A 26,877-nucleotide genomic window follows, 5' to 3' on the forward strand; every position below is an offset into this window, starting at 1 on the left:
CCTTTCTGAGTGGACAGCTTACTTAGACACAGGCAAGCATGGAGCTTTAGTGTCTGACTCATTGCAGGGGTTACTTGGGGGCGAGGTTCTGATACTACAATACCTTGAGCAAAATCAGGCTTATATGCTTTAGCGGAAAGCAAATTTCTATATCATATTTTGCAGGTTAATAAAGGCGGAGAGCCCTACCGCATTTAAAAAAAAAAAAAAAAAAAAAAGTCTTCAATAATACTGAGAAATTTAAGAACCTCGTAAAACTGCTTAAAATTATCTCACAAGTAAAATTAACCTGTAAGTAATATAAATACTAACATATCAGTTATGTGTTCAAATGGATCCTTTAGCAACAGCAGTAAGGGAATTGACTAATGTTGCAGTCAATGCACTATGTGGAAGTTGGCCCACAGCCCAATCCAGCAATGTTAAACACGATATTTCTTCCAGTAAAGTAATTTCTGATGTAACTATCTGTTTTAAGCAAGTAGATTAATGTGGGATACTTGGACTAGCTCAGAAAGGGCTATGTCTTCATAGTGTAATTGTGTCTCTTCGTGCAGCTGGACATCAGAAATCAAATATGAGCTTTGAACATAGTACACATTATGGTAAATTTAGAGCAGTAATTTTGGCTTGGGATATTTTAGCCCAAATACCCCACTATGGACAAGAAACTGAGTTTTGTTTTTTAAGCATTCTCAAGGTGCTAGAAAGCTTTCAAATCAGGTTTTAGGTTGGATGTCTACCCACAGATAAGTGAAAATGTTAGCATTGCTTATTTTCTGGGTCAATCTCTTTTACTTATTGGTTTCAATGAATTGACTTCTGTGACCCTAAGTGAACCTAACTAATTAATACTTAACATCTACATTAAATGCCACTGATAGACAGAAGATAAGCTGAAAGATGAATGAATAACAGATGGATCTGGGATGGATCTTGCTCTCTGTAATCAGTAATAGAATCAGTTTTGTAATTCTCTGAGAGCTACAGCACAAAACTACACAATCACTGTGAAAAAGTCTTACTGTAACATAACTGTCACACTGTGAACTCACATCTTGCATGATACAGAAAAATGTGGAAGGAAAGAATAAGAATCAATATTGTGGAGACTTTCATAATTCCTAATACTACCTAACTGAAATGGAATAATATATTAAAAAACTTTAAAAATATATAAAAATAATAATTAAATAATAATAATAAAAAAGACCTGGGCTGATTTGAGATGAATTATGCCTGTAGGGTGTCTGTTTTCAAAGTTATCTTCAATGTAAACAACAAAAGTAATATTCCAGAAATAAGAAAGGGAAGGTCATTTAACATTTCATGTAACTGAGACTCCCATCTGCAGCCTAGAATCTCATGGCAACTGGACTTTCTTCAGTAAAACAAAACAAACATTTTTTGTAGGAAAATGATGAAATTTCCAATTCTTCTTTGTCTTGTTTATGAATGAATCAGCAAGCAGAGTAGGCTCTGCCCACATTTGAGGTTTTAGCAAGAAACAGACATTCTCAACTTTGTTTCTGCATTAGTTTCCCAAAAGTATTTGGTTTACTCAAGTTTATTTTGATTTAAGGGTTAACCAACTGTGTGTATTTCTGTGGGATATAGCCCTCTAATCTGTGTACATGCATCTGTATACACAGTTGCGATGAGAAAATTGCTGCAGTAGTTTTGTCTGTGCTAAGATGCAGTATATCTGTCTTTTCTAAAACTATCAGATGATAGGATTGTTAGCAGAAGCCTGGCTAATTTGTTTTTTACTTCAATAGCATGCCATAGTCACAAACATTGCTAGTGATAAGAAAAAAGGCAAGACATGGTTTCAGATTCTGTACCTCATTTACTCCAGTGTGAATACAGAGTAACTGTACAGAGAACAAGAGAATGTATTTGGGTTTATTCTGTCGTAACTCAAGTTAGAAACATCCCTTCAGAATGGTGTATATTTAATGATCACATCATATGTTATATATTTTTGTTGTTGCTTTTGGATTGTGGGGTTGCAGTTTTTTTTCTTTAATTCACGTCTCACCTAGTAGGGAGTTGATAGTTATATCCCATCCTGTTTAAGAACAACTTTTAAATATTTCAATACTATGAGTGAACATGTTTCCAGATTCACTTTCAGGCAGAAGTCAAGAAATTAAAGCAATGAGAATTTAAAAAGAAAAGTAAAGAAAAGCCAGAGGAAAATAAGTAAGCCCCAAACTTGTTCAGTTGTTGTCTTTCTTACTGGGAAGCTCTTGCTGTGAGATCTGTCTCTGCCCCAATTAGTCAGGGATACCAGATAGACCAATAGACCTGTCCACACTGGAGGAAAGGAGAGATGAAATAATGAGGAAGATAATACTGGAAAAACAAATATGAATAATGAGTCACAAATATTAACCGTCTTGTATGATTTGCTATTTTAAATGAAATTTCTCACATAATTGTTTTCTTTTCAAGGGACCGAGCTCCTTTCATCTTCACATCAGAGATGGAGTATTTCATCACAGAAGGTGGAAAAAACCCACCGCGTTTTCAAGAGTTTGTGGAGCTTTGTTGTCGAGCTTATAATATAGTCAGGAAACACAGCCAGTTACTCTTGAACCTGCTGGAGATGGTAAGAAACTTGAAGATGAAACCAAAAATCAATTTCCTCTGGTGTTCTCTTCCCTTTTAACACTTCTCTACTGCCTCCTGTAGCACTATGATTTGAAGAGGTATCAAGCTGTACTCCAGAAAATGTTAGTGCTGGCACTTCCTGTGCAAAGAAAATGTGCAATTTCTTGTACTAATTTCTGAGAAAAGAAAAGCTAAGCTGCCACTTGATTTTTGTTTGTTTGTTTGTTTTTTATAAAACAGCTGAAAGCTGTAAAAGAACCTGGGTGCAAGGTCTACATTCAGGAATTTTCACTCAGTCATTTTTCAAGGTTTTCAAGCAATCATTGACCAACCTCATTTATGGTTACAGCAAGCCAAAGAAAACTAAATGTTTCACACATTGACTGATGTAAAAGTATGTAGCAGCACTGCAGCTACCAGTGATGCCATTGGAGTGGGTTTTTTGCACAGTTCCACACTCCCTTTTTAGGATGGCAAATGAAGGAGCATGACCTATATTAAGACAGATTTTAATATCCTTTTGTATAGAATTCTAAGATCTTTAGGCGTTTTTTTATCCCTTCAGTATTCATGCTGATTCACGTGCTGTGGCAGATTCCATAAGTTCTTTATGGAATCTTTTAAGCACTTGTGCATGAAACCTTAATAATTTTCCCCTCTCACGGGTAGAATGAGAATATTAAATTAACTAATATTTGTTTATATGCTTGGTTAGACTATTAATCCAAAACTTATGTCCAGGGCCCAACGCAAAGCCTAGATAATGTTTGTGCATGAAAATTCTATATGAAGTTGTAACCAGAATTCCTGCTGAAGCTGGGGTACAGCCAAAATGTTACTCCATAAACACAGCTCTATTGTCTCCAGCTTCTGCAGTGGTGGAGGGGGGGAGGGGGGGGGGGGGAGAAACAGCAAGAATTTCCTTGTCCTGCCTCTGTCTTGTCCATGGATTCTCATGCAGTGGTACATTGTGTGATTACCCAATATAGAGCAGGAAGAATTGCCCCAAATCTCAACCCTGCTTCTGCCCAAACACATAGTAACCATAGTGGCTGGAAGCAGTGCAAAATGCCGTTCTGGGAAATACTATCGAAGTTAAAGTTAAAGTTAAAGTTAAAGTTAAAGTTAAAGTTAGAGTCTCTGGAAAGCTCAAGAGCACCCATGCCCCCTCATCCACAGCAGTTATCTCTGCATTTCTGGACAGGTTGCCTAAAAGTGCATGCTGCAAATATAGCTACATCTCCTGTTCACCCCCTGGTCCTCAGTGCAGTCAGTCCCTTCTTCTGCAATCAGCAGAGATACTGATGTTAGATTACTCTGAGATAATATATAGAGAGAGTGTTAGGAAAATGTTCCCAGCAGGAACTCTGAAATACCTATCTATCTCTGCCTGGATATAGGTCAGGTTTGTCTATATTCAGGCATACTGCCTTTTCTTTTGTTTCTGCTGTTCTTTGAGTGCTGAGCTAAAATTCAGGATACAAATATGTTTCAGCATTGGTCAATGAGCTGCAGTTCAGTCAATTGTGTTGCATTTCATAATCGAAAAATAACTGGCAGTGTACTCACGCCTCATTGATGAGCACTTGATGTCAAAGGATATTAAACAAACTAGATGAGTTGTGCATGCCTTGTTTTTGCCAATGATGTTTGGAAAGCTGAGTCTGGTTCTGTACTTGAAATGGAGTGTTGGTTGGAAGAAGGTATCAAAATGGTTTAGTTCTGAAACTATTTTAGTTAAGAAAACTAAATAGACTGTGAAGTCGTACTTTGAATTCATTTCTACGCAAAATATCAGATGTTATCAGGAAGGGACAAGACAAACTAACCACTGCCTATGTGTATCAATGACAGCCTAAGATACCTCTCAATATCTGGAAATCTGCATCATTTAGCTCTCCTTCCCCTGCCACATTCTCTTTTATAAGACACTGTTTGTAAAGCATGGTTAAAAAATCCAAACAATAAGGCCATTTCCAAAAAGTACAGCTTGACAAGAGCTGTAAACAGTGCTCTGAATGGTCAGTAACTGTTAGTGGTTTCTAGCAAAGTGTTTTCATGATTTTTTTTCCCAGTATGGGACTTAATGCTTTTTCATAGTGGTGAGCAGCATGTTTCTAGAACTGTTCCAACATTTTCTGCTGGGAGTAAGAAATAATCCATGAAGTTTGCATCACTTTGAAAAGCAGAAACATCTGTGGGAGACCCAAGAGTTTGCTGACAGTGTCCAGCTGTATAAATGCCTGTAGTTCATTAGATTTGTTCTCGTTAAAGAATTGATGTGAGCTATTAAACAAAGGCTGATAGGAGGACACAAACACCTTTTGACTAGTTTAAAAAAGTGCAGAATACGTTACTGTTATAAAGATTTTTCAAGTAGAAAATTAAAAAGTGCTTAGAGGTGACACTAGACAGCAAGTAATTGATGCACTTGCATATGGTGTGACAAGAAACAGGTAAGACCTGAGACTGTTGTCCCCAGACAAGTCATCTCACCTTCCTACAGCTCAGAAACACCAGCGAAACATTCCCATTTTGGAGGTCTGTGCATGAAAACCTGACGCCAAGTCTATTCATTTTTACATGTATTGGTGGGCTGAGCTTCATACACCAGCTCTGAATCCAGGCCCAAGGAGAGCATAAGCAGTTCCACTCAGCAAGTAAGAAGGCCTGAGATGATTAAGTGTGGTAGGTCAAGACATACGTGTGGTCAAACAAGGGGGTATAAATCCAGATGCTTAAACTTACGCATCTAGTATTTGAGTTTCCCTAGGCAACCTGTAGTTGTTTCCTGAACAGTTGTTCCATCTCTTGTCCAATTAGAATCTAGAAACACTAGCTACATTTTTAGAAGCCTCCTCCATGAGGGGAAACAAGATAGATATGCTACATGAAGCAAGAGGGATGAAGCAGTGTAATAACCCTCTAGGACCTCTTGCAGCCAGCAAAACAGTGTGTAGGTACCACCCAAGTGAAGACATTTTTGGGGTTGGCAAATGACTTTCCCCCTTCTGCAGTTCAGGGATCCTAAAAAATCCCATTCTGCACTCACACTATGGATCATTCAGATTATGTTCAGATCTGTCATTGTTCTATTTTCTAATGAAGGGCAAGAAGCTTAATTTGTCTATGAAACAACTCTTTTAATTTTAAAAGGGGACAGGAGTTGTTACCTTTCTTATAAATGTGTTGGAGATGTAAATAGCAGTGTGCATCCCTAAGTGCTGAATGTTGTTAATGTCCGAGCTCTCAACTCACCAAGTTTCACTCAATCAGGAAAACAAGCTACTTACATTCTCCTCATTGAGCTTTCTGTCTTTCTGCTCCTTGCTAGCCAGAACTCTGTGAGACAGCAATCTAAAGGTCCAGTGGTAGTATTGATTTGGCCTTATATGAAGCAAGATTTTCCTCATAATGCCAAAAAGAAAACAAAAAATATTGAAACTTGATGTAAAAATATTGAGAAGGAATATTTGAAGGAATAAGGAAAACGACACCCTCCCCTCATCCCTTTTCCCTTTCCTCTATTTATCCCTCAACCAAACTTTAAAATAAAATCAGTGTTTCCTTTTTTTCTTTGCCATTATCTGCAAAACTCAGCGGGATGTTCTATCTGCAGTAGACATAAATGTCAATGAAGAATGCACAGCAGTGACAGCAAATTCACATACATTTCCTTCTGAGAAATGTGAAGGAGTGATTTTTTTTCTCCATTACACACAAAACATCACTCTCAAATTACTGTGATCATTGAGAAAAATCAGTATGTTTTGAAGTGAATCAAAAAGATTTTTGTTGTGACATTTTACATTGCCTGGAGAGAGATGTATGGTCAACTGGACGCACTTAGTTGTCTACACTGCTCATTGTGCTGTAACTTTGCAAGGGAAATAGTTGTATTATTTTGTCTTTTTAACCTAACCTTGCCAACTAACTAGACCAGCTCCATCCCTCATGCAAGGGGAATGATATGTTTCTTTCAGAGGGCAGTTCCAAGTGGCCAAGTCAGGGCTCCTGCTGTGAGTCAAAATCTAAAGGGATCTTTCTCCTCCATTGACTGTAAAGGGAATGACTCTATGATCCCTTTGCAGGAGGAGTCCAGAGCAGTGCTGGTGGAAGCCGTAGTTACAGATGAGAAGGTGATGTTGCACTAAATAGGATTAGGGCTTGGCTTTCATTGTCAGCGTAACAGAAATATGGTTACTATTGTTCAGGTGGCTACATTTTCCCAGCATCCTGTTGTCTTCCCATTATCACCATTAGAAGGCTATGAAGGAAGATTAGCAATGCATATATTGAGATTGTGACATCGGAATAGAAAATAAATAGTTCAAATAGACTGGTGATTTTCACCAGTTTCTCTTTCTGGTACCTCAGTGTGAAGGTTTACAGTGCAATATGTTCACTTTAGTATTCCAGGCATTGCTCTAGCACCAGAACAACTTTACAGATCAGCAAAACTTTGTGTTTTAGAAAAAGACCTTTTTGTGTAAATCCTTCCTTTTCTCAGTTGGCCCCATTTAATTTTATTTTATTTTTAGTAGTACAAGGAAGTAATGATGTTTCTTTACTTAAAGATGCTGCATGCAGGATTGCCTGAGCTGAAGAGTATTCAGGATTTGAAGTATGTCTATGATAAGCTCCGTCCTCAGGACTCAGACCTCCAGGCTACAAGCTACTTTACAAGGTAAAGACAGAATATAAGCCAGAAAGTTTGTCACCTTCAGGCATAAAGAAAAGCTGTCTTTTTTTTTTTTTAAGTACATTTTTTTCTCTTATGTTAAGGGGTTGTAATCAGTGAAATTACACAAAAGGATAATTCATCCTCACACGTTTACTTTAAAAAATCCACTCCTTATGCATCTTATAACCAACCTTCTCAAGTTTCTCAAAGATACACAGTTGTGCACTTGTACACATGTAGGAAGACACTTATTCAGTGCCTACTGGTTTTATTCAGTTGGAATGGTAAAACCACTATGGCTTATTTATAGCCAGCTTACCTCTGCCTTTAGATCTACTAACTCCATGCACCAGGATTTGGACTGCAGACATTTTGAATGAATGTTTGAATGTTCTTCCAAGAAACAAAAACAACAACAAAATCTGAATAATGTTTGCAGTGGGTTTTGTAAAATCTTCCCATAAAAAGGTTTGAATTGTTAACTGTCTGAATGAGGACTTAGAATTCTTGCATTATATTCCCTTTTCTGATCTTCTTAGTACCTTTTGCGTTGCTTCAGGCAAGTTATTCTGCCTCTGTTAGCCATAGTTTCTCCACCTGCAAAATGGTAATGATTCTTCCTTTTAAGCACTCAATGGATGTATAACAGAACAGAATTGTATGTGAGTATAGGTATATTTAATGCTTTATTTGTATGAGAATAATCACGTTTTACTTGTTTGTGATAATAACTGGGGATTATTGATGAGGAGTTGCAGATGACCTATTAAAAATCAGTTGGAAGCCTGCAGTTGTGATCTTTTGGGACAGGCCTCTGTAGTACATATATTTCCAACTGTTAATTTGATGATGCTCTATATTGAGTCAATGGAAACTGAATGGATTTGGAAACTCACTTTCTCATTCTAGGCACAGTATGAGAAAATCTCTCCCTGTCAGAACCTGTCCTGTGCAACACCATCATTTGCAAAGGACAGTCTGAATTCACAGCATGCTGGACACTGCATACACATGCACAGCAAGTCACAGCCTTCTGACCTCTTCTTCTTGTGCATGTGCAGGGCACGTCCAGTTCACAGTCTTTCCAAACTCAAAGCCCTAAAGGACACTTCCATAAGGCAGCATAATTCTCTGTACCGCGCAAACTGCCTTGAGGCAAGAGCAATCGTTCCATCACTTTGCACACAGCAGAGCACTGAGGTTTCTCTACTTTAACTCTTGTTTTCTCATATGCTTTCCCTATTGCCCCTTAACAAGATTGGTTTATTTTAAAATTTAATTACAGCTTCACATTTACTGTCAACTCCTACCTTATCCTTTCCTTTAAAATTTTACATATTCCCAAATTACAGACTTACATTTCCACTTCAAATAGGAAACATGCAGCTTCCAATTAAAATGTAAAAGTCTTGAATCTGTCATAGTTTGGGTGGATGTGTTTGTTTCTCATGGGTAGAAAAGCCATTTCACTTAATTAGAGAAAAAAAGACTAGGTTATACATAACAAGTAAGGAAATGTGAGTCTTCAGAGCGAAAATTGAATTAGTGTCATGCAAAGCTCAGAGCCAGTGCCTAGCACTCTTCTGGAGGTTAAAAGCATTAGTATGCTTTTCAGTTGGGTAGGAATAAGGTTATGGTTAGGGTTAAATTCAATGCAGTCTTGCTTAGACAGAAGATAAAGGATGAGGGCAGCATTCAGGACAAGAGCTCCATACTCTTTCTTGGAAGTGGGTGAGGTGGTTATGGAGTTTTGAGGCTGAGGAAAGTGAAGGACTTAAGAGTGGGAATTGACCCTCAAGTCCTGCTTACCAATAAACGTAACACCATGCTGCAGATCTGTGCAGTGCTGTGGCCTCAGATCTTATTTGGAACTGTATTTTCTGCTATAATGCTTTTAGTGAACTCTAGGGCTATTGTTCTAATTTCCTTTGAATTTGTTATTGGTCATAGAGATCATTATATCATGTAGAAAACTCAGATATTGCTAGGTTGCATATTTTCTTCTTTAATACCCTTAGTGTATGTTCATATCATATATGCTCGTTTGTAAGTACAAGGTGTCTTTTCATCAGCTCATGAATTCTATAGATCTCATTTTACTTCATGTTGTTCGTGTTTTGTTTTGTTTTTGTGGGTTTTTTTAATTCTAATTTGTATTCATGTTTGAACATAATTTGTGTTAATTCAAAGCATGTATTAGCTAACACTTCTACATGTTTAAACATAGGCAGAATGCCAATTTTCATGTCTAGTAGTATTTTAACTTCTGAAAAATGTTTCCAGGCAGTCTTTGGTATGGCTTGATACCTAGATCTATTCAGGACTTTACATCAATATAAGCATTTTCTGACCTGCTCCTAGGAATGTTAATATTTTGAGATTTTTGTGAGCTTTGCATTACCTATGTTGTCCTTATTCCCATCCTTCAGAAAAATTCCTCCCTAATTCCTTTTTGTACAGAAAGCACAGGTGAGAAAAAAATCAAATCCCACACTTCTCGTGGTCTCTCCATACTTTTCAGGTTGTCCTTAGGAAGCAAGTGAAATTGGAAGTTCTGTTTATTAGCATAACTTCCAGTAGCCTTCAAATCCTTTGAAATTCATAGCTGCTTTCTCTCCACAATTACTTCTGTAAACATTGTATTGTTTTGAAAAAGTTCATTTCTAGATAAGAAATGTGGTCATTGGAATGTTAAAAGCTGCCAAGAGTTATTTGTTGTTCTAAATGCAAGGTATTTATTGTGATCTTTAAGTTTCAATCATATAATGTATCTGCTGAAAAGAAAAAAAAAGAAAAAAAACTTCTGCTAGTGGAAATAGGAGAAGAATATTTCTCTCTGTATTTCTGTATTTCTGTAGAAATAGGTTGCTTTTAGCAATTGTCTGAGTTTGATTTGAGCAATAGTACTGATATTGCCTCCACTGTCGCTTAAAAACAGCATAAAATGATGAATGATGCCACGAATATTCTTGGCAAAACAATGTTAATTGTTATTCTGTGTTTTACCAAATTCTTTTGCTCTCATTTTTGAATTAAGGCATGTTCAGTAATCTGTGGTCTCATTTGTGTATTGTTCTCTTCTCATATTGGGTCAGTTCACTATTATGAGCTGATGAGCAGCAGTGCTGAAGCTCACAGATTGTAGCCTTCTGGAAGGTCACACTCTCAGATCATGAATAAACAGTGCACCGATTGAGAGTTAAACAAGAGTTTCTGTGTTTGCTTGTCATTTCTGTGCACCTAGTGCCAAATGAAACATTGTTGTCTCTCCAGCATCTGCCCTGAACTCAGTTTGATCCTTGAAACTCAATTTGATCCTTTTCCTCCCTCCTTTCCTCATTCCCTCACAACTCAGTTATAACAATGAAAAAAGAAAGCCATCCTACTTCTGAACATAAATTTCCTCTTTGGTTTTCTGCAGCTATCTTCAAATGTCAGCATGGTGTCGACTGCTGCCTGACATTTTTAATATGCCTGTAAAGTGATACGTATTTAAAATTATTTTTAAGGTATTAAAGTTAGCCTAGTGCAATGAATGGAGTTGATTTCAATTGATTGTAGTATACAATCTAACTCACTTGTAGAAACTCATGATTAAGAGAGGCACTGTGGATCTGGCAATTACCAGCGAAGCACCATTGCATATCTTCAGTTGCTTGATTGAGGGGTGCTGCTTAGGTCAGCTGCCATCTTTACTTTTTTATCATTTATTAGGTACCTGCCATTGCCTAGGTCAAACGTATCCACTCCAAACCACAAATGCCAACAGCTGCGAAACTGGACAATTCACAGTAACTCATTTCAAAACATGACACTAATCTTAAAATGATCGTACAACCCCTGTTTCTGAGGTGACTGCAGATATTCCAGCAAGAAATCTTCCAAAGAGCTGAAAAAACAGTGACAGCTGGTGACTTCTAATGGGACATAGACAAAACTACTATACTAAACTCTCTTTCAGCTGCACTCAAGTAGTTTGTAAAGGTCTTGGTAAACCTGCATCAAATGAACAGATGCAAATGAAATGTTGCTGCCAGCAAATTTTGTTTTAGAAATATTATGATTCACAGTGATATCATTGTGAGGACAGAGCCAGCTATAGGCACAGCAAAAGTGGTAGTGATCTAGGGAGCAAGAGGATCTCAGTAAATGATAACCATTCTTAACAAATTCTTCACCAGTGGCTAAACTTAATGGGGCTGAAGAGAAGAGAAAGCGTTTGAGAGAGTTCAGGGAGAAGGTTCTAGTACAGATTCTTAGGATGAATTTAAAAAATGCTGGCAGAAAGGGGAATCAGATTGCCACAATGTGGTAAACTGGGTCAGTGATGTAATATACACCAAAAATAAAACACAAAATTTAAAAAGATGATACATGAGTTTGATGTACATCACTGTTCCATACATAGTTAGGAAGCTTTGGGAAGTTGTGGAATGGAGAGTTTCCTTAAGCCTGTTCACCCTTGAAAGAAAATTCAGAGAATTTTAACTGTAGTTGTTCTACCTTGCTGTGAAGACACACTCTGAGATGTCATCAGAATAACAAAGAGGCCTTTTAAACTCATTCTTAATGACAGGACATACTGATTGCTTAATGCTTTCTATTATAACAGAGAGGACCACATACAGAGAAAACAGAGTATATAGAGAGGGCAAAAACTATATATAATTCTGGCTTTATTTTATTTTAAATGTTTACCTTTAAACACTGACAAGTGATGCAGCATTAACAAAAGCCTCTGTTTCAGTTTAGAGAAGGCATATGATTAGCAATCTAAGTGTTAAAAGCATTTTAGAAGCTTAATGGATCCATGGAAAAAACTACAAACTATTAAAATACTGAATTGTTTAAATAGTAGTATTCCAATATTAGCTGCTCTGTGATAGTGATGATGTCTGAATTAATACTAATTTATAAGCAGAGACCTGTGTTATGTGAATTAAAATGCACTGTATTTAGTTGCAAAGTGAACATGCCTCTTATAGTAACATTGCAAATTCCCTAATCGCTTTGCTATAATATGGCCAATGTACAGATTCTATAACCTAAATCATGTCTCAGTGATTTATCAAGTGTTTAAACTAAACATTAAATTAAACACGTAAGAGTTAAAAAAGAAATGTTCACCTCAGATGTGGCCTAACTAATCAATGATTTTGTACTAATATTTTGAAATTAGATTTATTTTCTTGTTTTCAATTTGAGTGTTAATTCGTGTCATTTATTAAATAGTCTGTATGTATTTGTTTCTGAAGAATGTAATTAATAATTAAGATAATGAACTAAATCAATTCAGAAATACCTCTCATGCTATTACATTAAGAAAAACATATACATCTCGTTTCCTTAGTTTAGTATGCCTAATTGGTGTATGATGAGTTCACATGGTATTTTGAATGAGATCTCAGGTTGGGGGAGCAAGCTGGGGAGCTAGCTGCAGGTAGAATATTCTTTTTGGTATGGTGCCATCTGTAAAGCTACAGTCTTTAGCCAGAATGTCTGAGATCATGAAAATTAGGCTAATGTGATGAATTGAGTTGATTTCAATTGATTGTAGTATGCAACCCAGCCCACACAGAGAAACATGTGAATAAGAATTTAATTTTAAATGACAGATGAAGCATTTGCTCAGCTTCAAAGAGGCAATGATGAAGGTGGTTAAGGGTATTGTCAATTCCAGTAAGCCAGTTAGATATAGTCCAAAATGGGGAGCGGAGATAACACCAGACAATTTGGTAGAAGTTTGCTACTATATGGTCTGAAACTAATAGGATGTTGTTCTGTAACATAAAACCCATCCAGAATGTCTTCAGAGAGCTGTGGAACTAAGCGTGGGAATAGAAAAAAAAATAGTAACACATTTTAAATAGATTTTATCCAGCAATTGAATTCAGAAGGGCAAGTGTTTTCTAATAAGCACTGCATATTGCTCTTCAAAGACCAGTGATTATCTTGCAGTGTTATTTCTCAAGTCAAGTTCACTTTGATGTTAAAACAAGTTTGCACTACATATCTGCATGTATATCTAGTAATTTTTCTTTCCTTTGTGTCTTTTCTGATGAAAGATCTCAAAACTGGGAAATCGGTAGTACGTTCTGGTTCCTCTCACACAGGGATGAGATGGGAGGAGATAGGAGAAGAGAAAAAAAAAATAATAAATATATACATCTTAAGCTGTTCCACAAAGATTGGGCTTCTAAGAATTGTGTAGGGTATTTAACAAGACACACACAACTAAATTAAAAATTGGATGCAAGAGATGTTTAGCCTTGTGCAAACATATGTGAGATTAATGTCCATGTGAGATTAATGTAATGAAAATGCAAAGACAATCTTCTGTCCCTTTTGAAGTGAGCACATGTTGTTCTAACCTGGAATTCCTCAACACACACATGGAAATGTTCTGGCTGTCTCTCGTCTGATAGGCCGGTTGTATCCAGATTATGAAGAATAACTACCCCAAGGTCAGTCATGAGAAGCTACAGCAAGAGTGGTCCTCAAAGCAGTGGGGCTCGAGGGATGGAAATGTATTGCTGCAAATAGTGGTCAGTGGTGTGCATATGGTACATATTCATGTGAGGTAGGTTTTAGGTATGGGTTTTTTTTGGTTCTTGTATCTGTGAAACCAAGAATCAAGAAATGGAATCCAGATACATAAATAGCACCTCTTCTGTTTGTTTTTCAGGAAAATAAAGGAAAGTTTGGAGTGTTTTCCCGTTAAGCTCAATAACTTGGTCCACACACTTGCACAGATGTCAGTGACAGGCTTTGCAAAGCCTCCAGCTTCAGAGACTGTCCCCCAGGAATGGATGATGCTGAACACAGAGAAGTCAATTGCAAGAGCCACCATTTTGGGGTTCAACAAAAAGTCTGACTCTGTACGTGTCGTCTTTTTCACTTGATCTTCAATGACTCTTTTGTGAGCTTATATACTCCTCCTCCTCTTTTATATAAGGTGTGCTTTTGCCACATTGAAAGGATCACAGCAGTGCCAATGAGGTAGCAGAGAGAAAGAATACCAGGCAGACGGCTATTAGCAGGGAGCCATTAAGGAGAAAAGTTCCTGCCCTGTAGTGAAAAATAAATCAAGAGCTAATTAAAGCATCCAGGAGGAAAGCATGGCACAAAATTAGGAAGCCTAATAGAAATTGGAGACTGTTACATGATGCTCTAATGGTGCATTATTAGTTTTTACGCACTACAGTGATCTTTCAGTGTTTGAGTTGTATGCTATCCAAGCAAGTTCCTCCTGTGTAGCAAAGACTATAAATTACTAACTGAATTCTGTGGCACTTGGCACTACATTAAGAAAGGTTTTCTTTGTAAAAATCACCCTATATTTTCACTCATACTTTTTTTTTTTTTTTTTAAATTTTCCTCTCTGATCATTTCTCTTTTCTGCCTCTCCTTTTTCCCCGATACAGCTATATCTAGTCCAGGTGGTGCAAACCTGCAATGTGGTCACTTTTGTGGAGAAATCATTTGACCAGTTCTCAAAACTTCACAGCCATCTCCAGAAGCAGTTTCCATCAGAGGCACTCCCAGAGTAAGGCAGCATATTAGTGAATGTTAAATGGTTCTCTCTGTGCACAGATAAAAATGTGAGAAAATGTATGGCAGACATATTTTTAGAAACACAAAGGCAATGAGACATATTCTATCAACCTTTCTGTTCAGCCTAGAAGAAACTGAATCATAGACCATTGTGACAGTCCAACTTTTATATATTTTATTCGTCCTTTATAATGGGAATAGAAGGGGGGAACAGTTTGGGCCTGACAGATATTTCGGAAATCAAAGGGTAAATGATGTTGACTTCATTAAAGGCATGATAGAGACTTTAATTGTTTTTGTTCTCTGCATGATGCTGGTCAAAACATTGTGCAAAATCAGTATATTAAAACAATGTAGGAATGTTCACACTGTCTCCCAACAGAAACAAGATGATCTCTGATACTGACAGGTACGATCAACTTTTTACAAAAAGATGCACATACTCCTCAGCTGAGAAATACTCAATAACCTTCCTTGCTCTCCCAGTCCCTTAAAACAATACTTTATGCCTTGCATCACTCAATAATAATAGTTTCATAAGTCTTGAAAAATAAGCCATCATTAGTTGCAATAATTCTGAATATTCCTTTTTATTGATGTACATGTTCATTCCTGCTTTGAATATTCTGAAGTGTACATCTTCATAGCTTCATATTTCTGTCTTACATGAAACAGCTTTACTTTATATAATAATTTTCCATGGTTTTGGTAATATAAGTGGTGTAATGTATTCTACAAATATCATATGCTTTATATTTTATACGCTATTGAGAAAAACTCCTAAACAGTCATACTGGCTTACCTAATACAAGCACCTCTTCAAGCTCAATCAACGATAAAGCGAAAAGCTGACCATAAAGATAAACACTTTACCTGAACCAAGATGAGATTCCAGTGATACACTCAAAAGATAGAAAGGTCTTTGATGTTTGACCTGAGATAAATAGCTGTAATCAACGTGATCTTGACTTACAAAATAAATTCAATGCATTTCAGCCTAATTTGGTATTTCCTTGAGTTTGTGAGATTTATTCAGTTAAATGGCTTTGATTGGTTAATTCTAGAGAATCTTTCCCATAACTGAGGGAGTTTGGTTCCAGTTTGACTCATTATGACTATCCACATGAGCTTGTTGCAACAGTTGGTCAGAATTGGAATTTCACTGAACACCTAAAGTGCTTGAATCATGGTCTTGATTTGGAGCATTTTGCATGCAAACTATTAGTTTGCAGAATAAATTATTCAAGTAGCTGTTTATGACTTGTTTTGTTTGTTTTGGTTCCTTTCTTTTTTCTTTTTCTTTTTTTTTTTTTCAGTGAAGACATTCCCTTGAAGGAAAATATATTCCTTTCTAGAAGTGCACAGACCTCAGAAATCCTGTAGTGAATTTCAAAAACCGCACTAGCTATTTTTCATTAAATCTACCTTTATTAAAATCACTTATAATATTTCACAGAATCACAGAATCGTCTAGGTTGGAAGAGACCTCCAAGATCATCTAGTCCAACCTCTGCCCTAACACTAACAAGTCCTCCACTAAACCATATCACTAAGGGCTACATCTAAACGTCTTTTAAAGACCTCCAGGGATGGCGACTCAACCACCTCCCTGGGCAGCCCATTCCAATGCCTAACAACCCTTTCGGTAAAGAAGTTCTTCCTAATATCCAACCTAAACCTCCCCTGGTGCAACTTTAGCCCATTCCCCCTCGTCCTGTCACCAGGCACATGGGAGAATAGACCAACCCCCACCTCTCTACAGCCTCGTTTAAGGTACCTATAGAGAGCGATGAGGTCTCCCCTGAGCCTCCTCTTCTCCAGGCTAAACAACCCCAGCTCCCTCAGCCGCTCCTCGTAAGACTTGTTCTCCAGACCCCTCACCAGCTTTGTTGCCCTTCTCTGGACTCTCTCGAGCACCTCCATGTCCTTCTTGTAGCGAGGGGCCCAAAACTGAACACAGTACTCAAGGTGCGGCCTCACCAGAGCCGAGTACAGGGGGACAATCACCTCCTTAGACCTGCTGGCCACACTGCTTCTTATACAAGCCAGGATGCTGTTGGCCTTCTTGGCCACCTGAGCACACTGCTGGCTCATATTCAGCTGCCTATCAACCAGTGTTCCCAGGTCCTTCTCCGCCAGGCAGCTTTCATTTGCATTTCATTTACATTTTTTAATGCAAATGAGAGTTCCAGGACTCACGGAAGGTTAATCTACATATACTGAGGGTTTCTAAGAGCTTCAGAACTTTACTGCCAAAATTCTGTCCCAGCAGTAACCTGTCACTCTATGATCTTTCCCCAAGACTGTGTTAAAGTCATTCATTTTATGATGTTTCTTTATATGAATGTTCATATGCTAACATCTTGATTTTTTTTTTAATTTTGATGTAGCTTTGTCATTTGGAGGCTTCTAGTACAGCCCAGAGAGTAAAAACTAAGCTATTTCTATATATGAAGTTCTCATTGGAACCGCTATACCATATCAGACCATTAGTCTGTGTGATGCAGGCCCCTAGCACTGGCCAATACCAGAAATATCAAAGGAAGGCAAAAACCTTGCTTCATATTGTTGTCACAAGAAAGTAAAGGCAGAAGCTCAGAGTTCTCAGCATGTAAAATTTTGCTATTGCATGTAAACTTTCATCCCATAGTTATAATTCAAAGCACAGCTTCCCCAAACAAGCCCTTGCACTCTGGCATCTTCTCTCTTATTTGGTTTTAGACAAAGTATTAACTGTGGTTGGTTTGTTGGTTTGTTGTTGTTTTTAGTTGTTGTTGTTTGTTGTTGTGTTTTGTTTGTTTGTTTGTTTTTTAACCAAAAGTCTTTTCACTCAAAAAAACGTTTAAATGACATAGTTTATACATGGAAATGTTCTTCAAACTAATTGGTAGGAAATGGGATCTGGTACCCAGGATGTCTGTAAATGGCTCAGCTTTATATTTTTCTGAACTCTTTAAACTAGATGTAAAGCTCAAAATCAACTTGGAAGCTTAACCTTTTCTAACACAAGCATGTTCACAAGTGCAAAGTCCATTTCAGCCACAGGCACAATTCAGCAAAAGCATGAAGTCACTTTAAAGAACTGTTCAGTTCTACTACAAGGTTCATATTGTCCTTCACTGCAGCAGAGAGTTATGGGTGCCATCAATCAGCTGTCTCTGAAGTTAAAGATAATGCATGTATCTGTCCTCAGTTTGGCCACTGTGCTTAGGATGCATCTTCTGAGGGCCAACATTTTTCAGAGTCCTCTCTTTGTGTTATGCAGCCTCATTTATTTTGTGCTGTTTCCAAACAGATCCTCCCCACCATCTCTTGAAAGAAGTCCCTTTTGTGCCCTAGAGAAGCCCAAAACATTCACAGCCTGTCTATATATGTCAAATGACCTGGGTTCTAATTTTATGTGTACAGCTCATATATGTCATGATTCTGGGTCATGTCACATCCCCTACTACTATAATTTCTTCAGGCAAGAATTGCCTCTCACTGTTCATTTTTACAGTGCCTAACTGAGCCCTGATCTTTCCATGATACAGGCAAAAATAATCAAAAGGCTATGCTGCTATCATCCTGGCCCTTTGCCATTTTAATTGCAGACTAAGTTATACCACTGTTAAGTTCTTCCTCAGAAGTATTACACAAGATAGCTAAAGACCTGTCCTCTTGTAAAGAATTGCAATATCCTTATTAATCAGTATTCTCTTCATAAAAGGCCTTCTGCTACAAAACAAGCAAGAAAAAAAAAAAAAAAAAAAAATCACTCAACAGATCTAATTACAATTCATGAAATCTAATTACCTTGAATCTCTTGGTAACAAAAAACTGTGGCTTAATTGTCTTTGGTCATTTTATCTTCACTAGGTGAGGCTGCTGTGCCATTTTTACAGCTGGGTGGTTTGCAATGGTGGCCAGTGTTCCTCTCTGGGGATGGGAATCCACTGCTCCATGTGTTGCTATTTGGCTGGCTTTTGAAAAGCTGATGACATCTTATCACTGAGCTGTGGAATTGGGGAAAACCTATTCAAAGTAGGATCTGACCAGCTGTCTTTCAAAAGGCTGGGCAAATGTCTATTTTCAGTGTATTTTGCTGCTAGCTGGCTCTTTAGTCATCTGTCTGAAGCCTTAAGATATCTCTTCAGGTCTGCTGGATAAACCAGGTTGTATCAGGAAAAAGAGGTTTGTAAACAATACGTGGTTAAGTGTTTGCAGTGGTGATGTAACATGAAATATGACCAGATCAATATTTCTGCTATTCTGTATTACATAGATCAGTGGACATAAAGTATAATATTAGTTTAGCAATCCCAATATTAGTAATCTATATCATAAAACCCATTATATGCAATTCAGCATAGGTAGCTTTTCTAATGATCCTTCAACCTGACAGAAAGAGTCCTTGTCAGGGCAAAGTTAATGTAAATTGATTATGTGTATTGTTAAAAATCTCACTTTTTGACTGATCTAACATGTTATATCTAAAACACAAAGATGATTCAAGTGAAAAAAAATGTCAGGTTTTGACATTTTAATTCACCATAGCATTTGAAAATTGATATAAAACCATCCTGTGCCTACATGGTTTATTTAGTAAGTGAAATTCATCTTAATAAAAATTATACAGAACATTGCTATTATTGTTGTTATTGCTTTTGTTGGGATTGATTTTCTAATTGTGATGATAGTTTTTTTTCATATATTATTTTTATTATAGTAGTGCCTGAAATTGCATTCAGGATCAGGGACCTGGTCTGAAAAATTTATCTACACTCTAAATAGCCAAGGTTAAAAAAAAAAAAAAAAAAACAAACCACATTGGTATATTCATAAAATGTCACATTGTTGCTGTAAGGCTTTGGCATTCATTATTGTATGGCAAGGCTTTGTGTAGTACGAGCCTTGGTCTGAGATCAGATCTGTTGTGCTATGCACTATGCAAAAAAAATGGAGAGAGTAATGTTTTCCTACAGTCATAAAGGACCAATTTTTAGAGGTATTTAGATACCCTAAAATGCATGTAAGTGCCTTTTAAGGTTTTTAATGTGTATATATGTATATGTGTGTGTGTGTATGTAAAATAAATGTAATGCTTTAGACAGAAAAAAAGGGAATTCTGTATGAAACAGAATATTAGCAAATTATTATCAGAAAAGAACCAGAAGCAGAGAGTAAACAATCCTATGTAAACTACCCATCCCTTCACCTGCCAGCAAAACATCTTAGAAAGAGTTAATGTTGTTCTGTTAAGTAGAGCTGGAAATGTTTTCAGCAAATACAGTACAAGAGTAATAATCACAAATACTCTTCTCTTGCAGGTTTCCCCACTCATGGCCTTTTGCAGATCTTGAACATAAAAGAGTGAAGGATTTGAATCTCTATCTGAAGCAGCTATTAAGTGGACCCATCAAACTGGCAAATGTGAGCACTTCCAGTATTTATTTTATTTGCACATGACTTTTAGTAGCATAGTACCAAAAGAATCAGGAAGCTTTCCACTGCCTCGTTTGAAAAACTAAATGCCATAAATGACACTTCTGATGCACCCATTTTAAGATGGATCCATTGTAGCATTCATCAGAGCTTGAGACAAAGACAAGAATGACTGAAAAATAGTTTATTAGACCTGGCAGGGTGTTTTTCAAAATAACTTCTCTTCCTTTGCTGCCATCCAAAAGTAGTGATTCACTGTATTTTTGACAATAAGGAGTGGGTTCTGAGAAATGTAATGTCTAAAAAAAGGAGTAAATTTTGAAATATTGAAAAGTCTGATTTTGACAGTTTTTAAATGAAAAGTTCCATTCTTTCAGCATAGAGCTACCTCTTCATTTCAAACTTTAAGTAATGTGTAGAAGAAACTTTTGCAAACAAAGCAAAATCAGAATATTTCATTATCAGAGTGATACATTGTGTCCATTCAAATTGGCAGCTTTTTATTCATCATTGTTTTCTAAGATTTTATGTTTTCCTCCTATTTCCAAATGGACAGTCACAATAGTAACAAAAACTGACTCTTCACTGTCTGGCCCAGGACAAAGCCTTATGCACCTCAACATTGTGAAACACCGGGCCAAGGACATCTAGGAAGTCTTTTGCATCCTGGGAGTGTGTTAAATTATGCTGCATAACTTCAGAAGTTGAATGGTCAATTACTGGGTCTGAGAAAAAGAAGTGTCTTCCTGTGAGCAGCAATAGACAGGAAAGCTGTTGGATGGACAGGAAAGATTGGACCCTATGGTTATGTGGAGTCTAATAAATTCAAGGGAGCTGGGGTGTGATCTCCTACATTGTTTCTGCTATTTCACTGGTAGCACATTCTTTAGCAGAGCCTGGGCTTCTGCCAGATGGGCCTTGTCTTGTCCCATTGCCTCAGGGCTATAGCACAAACTCAAGCTGGTTTGGTTTAATAATGTCAACAGTCTAGGGTGCCAAAAGAGGGATATGATGGGATATTTTTTCTTCAAAATTTCAAACATCTTGCAAGAGGAGAAAAATGTTTACTGCCTACCTTTATAACTTTCCCAGCTGTGATTACATAGTAAAGATTAAAGAGAAAATTGTCCATATGTAAACCAAACAGGAGTTTGCTTATTACAATTAATAAAAATTATGTGCCAAGTTGAAATTGAGATTTCCAGTGATAGATTATATGTGTGTCACAGAGTTGCACTTAATTTAACATGGACAGCTGACTTGTGCTTGGCTCTCCTGACTGACCTTACCAAATAAACTCTACAGGTTGAGGTGAATTGTTGTGTAAACTCTGTCACTCAAGGTAGAGTCGTGGGTTTGTTTTACATTAGCACCTTTTGGTCACAGTGGAAGAAAAACTGATATTAGCCAGTGACCTAGAAATGGAGAGCTCTCTATCTTCTGCTGTTCTCTGGGCTGCTGTAAGGTACATGAATTTTCAATTTGGGCCAAGCACTGCTGTGTTGAAGTCTAATCTACGGTTGAAAAATCAGACTGTTTAAAGTCCTGGGATGGTAGTAAAAACACTTTCTAACCACACACAGAAGCTCTCCTCTCCCTCCTGCTCTATGGTCTGTGAACAGTCTAATAATCAGCCTGAGCATGCTGCCTTGCAATGGGCTTCCTAATTCCTTGCCTCCTCCCTTTATGGTCCTGCAGTGCACACCTGTGGAGATGGATAAGTTCTCCCAGTGTTGCTGCTGAGACACTAGGACACAATGATGAATAGGGTATTTGTAGGGAAATGTGAGCATATCTGTTTGAGAACATATGCTGGTGTGTCTCTAAACTGGTCCAGTGGGGGTATACAGACATGCTGGACTGTTCAGCTGCTAAAAACCATTCAAGTCTGGTACAGCCTGTACTGGTAAACCATGAGGAAGATAAAACAATTACTTGCTTAAAAAAGTCATACAGCTGCTGGTGTGCAGGACTTGGAGGGGGCATGATAGTAAAATGGAGTAATGAGCAGATTGTTTCCAACTGTAAAGTGCTGTTGCATGCTGGAAATCATCTTGCTAACCCTCATGCATCTAACTTGCAATTCTCGGTGATAACCTTTAAAATTATTGATACTCTATAAACATTGAATAATTATTGTTACTTCAATATGCTTCCGCTGCTGGGAGATGTAAGAAATTTAGAAAACACTGATGTATTCTTACCCACTTAGAACAAGGAGACCAGTCAGTGGGTAATTTCCTTTGTACTCCCAGCTGAAGGCTTCTTTTTCACTTTTTCCTTTTGGTATGACTCTTTCAAAAGTGTCATAGTGTCTTCTTGATTTTACTCTGAGCAGAAAGCCAAGTTAGGAGGCTTTCTTGATAAAAATAAACACAATTATTCTGTCTTTTTACATGCATAGGACCACTTTACAGTCAAATTTATCCTTTTTCTCAAATTGCTAGAAAGCCTGACCAAAACCATTTAGGGAGATGTCTGCTCTCAAGCTTTACCAAACTGTCATTCCTATGAAAGAGTAAAACTATGTAGGACCAAGTAATTCATTCTGAAATTTGAGAAGAAATTGTGTAAGATTAGATGCCTGTAGAACAGGGATCCTTGTATGTTCTTGACACAACCATTTTTCTGTGCTGTATTTTAGCTCTATGGTATCCTGGAGCATTGTTTGAGATGATACTAAGCCAAGAAGGGAAAGAGTTTTTATTTCATAATTAAATACCCTTGCTATCACTGTAAACACATTACCTTGATTGACTGGACACCACTGACCACCTTTTTTTCAGCACTGGAGAGTTTAGTCAAGTCCACACAGGACCAACTGCATGCTTGGTTCTATCAGCTAAGTAATTAAAAACCCTAGAAATAAAAAGTGAATTGGATTATATCCAAATTTGTTCCTCAGTCATGCCTTAAGTGCATGCTTTTCAGTCCAGACTAAGTTCTGATTATGAAAATTGTGTTATGATTAAGAGTAGGTCAAAATGTCACTGACCTTTTCTGCTAAATGGTTTGAACGAAGGAAGGGATGTGGGAAATAGCTGTCTTCTCATTTGTACTGTAGCTCAAATGGAATTAAGTATTTCTTTAAACTCTTCTTTAAAGAACAGAAACATCAAACCACCTTCTTCTATCTCTGAATTTTAGTATCAGATCCTTATTGGATCTGTGCTGAAAAATCTGTTGATGGAGACATTTGCTGTTGGGCTATTTTAAATGCTTAAATGTGTTTATTCCCATTTCTCTTCAAAGTTTTTTAAGCCTATGGCTTACTTTGAGCATAAACCTCATTCACTGATTTTCTTTTAGACATTTTTTTAAGAGTTGCCTGGAATAGGAGTTTTTTTTTTTTTTTTTTTTTTTTTTTTTTTTTTTTTTAATTCAGGTTAACACTCATTTATAAGTAACTACTCCACCAGACTATATACATGAACAACAAGCTATATTCATAACATCAACTACTAAAATGCAGAAGTAGATTTTCATATTGAGTCATTTGGGACATGATCAAAAATGTGTTTCAGCATCTTTTTCAGTTCCATTCTACTCCCCTCAAATCAATGGCAATATGTGTGATCACATCATAGAAATATTTAGTTCTGTGCCAGCTGCACTGTTGCTGACTGACTGATCAGCTGCATGCGCTGATATGTTTGAGTCTTCTAGATCACGCTAAGCAAGGCTACATATTCAACAATGTTTAGACTCATGGAGTTTTGCTTCTTTAAATGGCAAAATAGCCAATTGTTGCCACAAATAATAGGTGAAACATCAAGGAACAATAATTGGATGGTTGGTAACACGGGGGAGGACAAAAATATACACTGTTGCAGTATAAATCAAATCTATGACAAAAGGCAGCTGCTGCCACCTACTATTACAATTTTCTCTATTTCACTCTTAACTCCAACTGAGTGATGGGCTGAATGGAGATTGCAGCCCAAATCTCAACAAATATAAATTAGGACTGCCCTAGTGGCTTGTCATTTTTCAGTAGTATTGTAGGAGGTTGCACACTCCCTGTGAACACAAAAGCAAGGTAAGGCTCTGTTAATTGAGTCTGCTCTTGGCCCTGCTGACATTTAGCAGCATTTTAGATATTGACTAAGCTGAAGGTTTTCTTGCTTATCTTTAAAGGACAACTTGCACCTGGCTTGGGCATTACAAATACAAATATAAAACTGAATCTAAAGCAATGTATGATGTAGCTGTGCTGTGTATTTGGTACCAATGGCCAGCTAATAACTTTCTATGGATAATTTCCCCATCTCTCATCATTTAAAGAAGTGGCATTTAATTTGTACATATTGTTATTGATAGCATAGCTCAGACACTAGATGTACATACTGATCTTGCAAAACTACTATGTAGTTAAGGTTATACCTTAAACAAACTTATGTTATTCATCCCTTATCTTTCACATAGGTTGGTTTTGTGAGTGTGGTGGGTAGGGAAGTTTGAGAGGAGATGTTTATCACATTTGGTGTTGGTGGGAAAAAAAAAACATAAGTGTAGGTGCACAGTAACTTAATTAGTATGAAGAAATGAGGTGCTGCATTGGGTTTTGTCTCTATAAAAATTTTCTCTTTAATTTTCCAAATTATCTAAAAATTTAGGGGGCAGAGATAAACCAAGTGCAATCAGGTAAGCAAACAGTGACAGTGTATCAGGTATGGATAGATTCTATAAAAAGCTTTATGTTGACTTGAAGGCTGTGTGAAATGGCTTTAAAGAGGACGTAAATGGAAATGGTTGTAGATTACTTTCACTCATTTTCAAACATACAGTGAAAAACAGGCACACTGTGGTTCTAGAGTGACTAATGGTTTGCACTGTAGAAGTAACAAAGTTTGATAAGAGCTTACCATATTTCATTTGTATTTTATTCACTGGAGCTACTTGACATTTACAGAGCTGAGAAAATATCTCTGGCAGTGCCCATATGGAGTTATATAACACAACGGTACAAAGCATACCTAAGTTATGTGGGTCCCTTAAACTCCCACCACTCCTGTACTCCTACAGGCAGATATCAAGCAGAGCCCAAATGGGGAGGGTTCAAAGTCCTCTCTTTTCCTCTGTCCTTTCCTGAAGTTATAATATCTGCAACAAGGTCATCTTTTTCTGTTTTCTTTCTTTCCTGCTGCTTCTCCATCGTGGTTAAGTATAACAGGTGCTTAGGTGTTCTCTGACCCCAAATCTACTCTAACACAGCTGAAAAGAGTGCTGAAAGCAAAGCAGAGACTGCTCTTTTTCTTTCTTTCTTTCTTTTTCTTTCTTTCTTTCTTTCTTTCTTTCTTTCTTTCTTTCTTTCTTTCTTTCTTTCTTTCTTTTTCTTTCTTTCTTTCTTTCTTTCTTTCTGAAATTTAATCTGGCTTGAAATCTGGCTGTGTTTCACTAACAGCAGAGTGCTTTTCTAGTTAAGCTCTAATGGAAAGCAATGACAAATTCTACCGTGCTACAGTGGTGCAGGGCTGTGCTAGTTCCCCTGATGCTATTGAAATTGCTTATTTCAGCTGTATCCTAGTGTAAGTGAAGGTGGAATTCATCTCTTTTGAGATACAGTCTGAATAAAGGTCACACAAGAGTTCAAACCAGACCAGCACTGATGCACCTATACGTACCTGGCTGCTCCCCAAAAGATTAATGTTTTTGAGTGACCTGGAAAAATACCAACATTACCTTTTAAATTGTTATGTAATTAGGTAAGAATGGTTAGAGAACTGGTAGGAGGCTTTCCTAAAAATCCCCAAATGACTGTTACCTTATGGAATTTCCATTTACTGTTTTAAAGACAATAACTTAAGGGAAAAAATGGTAGGTGAGTTCTTGTGGTCATCTTCAGTCCCTGCCCATCTGCCAAGACAGTCACAGGATCTTAAGATTCCCAGCTATGATCGCATGTCTTTGTAACAAAGATTGCTTGTTCAGAAGTAGACTCTGTCCACCTAAATATGGTTTGCATTTGACCATACATGCATTCCAGGCTCTGAAGTGCCTGGTTCTGCTTAGCGATGTAATTAGATGTATGCTTAACTCTAAGCACGTGCTTCAGTCCTGGACTGGTGTCCAATTGATTGAAGTCCCATTAACTTCAATGGCATTTAGGAATCACCTGAAAGTTCAGCATGTGTTTTGGTGATCTGCTGATGAAGGGTGAACTTAAGAAGGTACTTATATACTTTGCTGATGGAAATCTAAATGGTGGTATCCTGCAGTAGGTAGATTAGCACAGTTCAGGGAGAAACTGCTGTCTTGTACATAGCAGTGTACAAAATGCCTATTGAAGCAAACCTGTAAGAGAGCACCTCCATTGTTTTTGAAGCATTTTGCCCTTGATAGACTGCTAAATCTGCCCCTGCAACCTGGCCTGTTTTTTCTTTCTATTTACCAACGTTGGCCTTGCTGCTTGCCCACATGCTTCAATACCAATTGAATACAATGGACACACAGACAGGGAATACTTTGAAATTAGTGCTGTGGCACTAACAATGTACGTGCCCGTTATGTTCATGCCTAGTGTATGATCTGCACTGATTCTGCTTGTGTTTTTAAACCAAATGACATTTTTTTTTCAGTGTTCTTTCCTCTAGGAAGAG

General features: G+C 37.3%; 1 protein-coding gene across 2 annotated transcripts in view; it reads left to right on the plus strand.

The window, feature by feature from the left end:
• The window catches only part of PIK3C2G (phosphatidylinositol-4-phosphate 3-kinase catalytic subunit type 2 gamma), a 213,511-nt gene that overhangs the window by 152,370 nt on the left and 34,264 nt on the right, over positions 1-26,877 (plus strand). For both annotated transcript variants that reach the window (XM_040564008.1, XM_040564015.1), the window contains exons 25-29: positions 2,458-2,614; positions 7,194-7,303; positions 13,986-14,178; positions 14,725-14,846; positions 20,164-20,266. In XM_040564008.1, coding sequence (XP_040419942.1) covers positions 2,458-2,614; positions 7,194-7,303; positions 13,986-14,178; positions 14,725-14,846; positions 20,164-20,266 — 685 coding nt within the window. The remainder of the gene's footprint in view (positions 1-2,457; positions 2,615-7,193; positions 7,304-13,985; positions 14,179-14,724; positions 14,847-20,163; positions 20,267-26,877) is intronic.

The sequence above is a fragment of the Cygnus olor genome, chromosome 1 (genome assembly GCF_009769625.2).
Source record: "Cygnus olor isolate bCygOlo1 chromosome 1, bCygOlo1.pri.v2, whole genome shotgun sequence".
Taxonomy (NCBI): Eukaryota; Metazoa; Chordata; class Aves; order Anseriformes; family Anatidae; genus Cygnus; species Cygnus olor.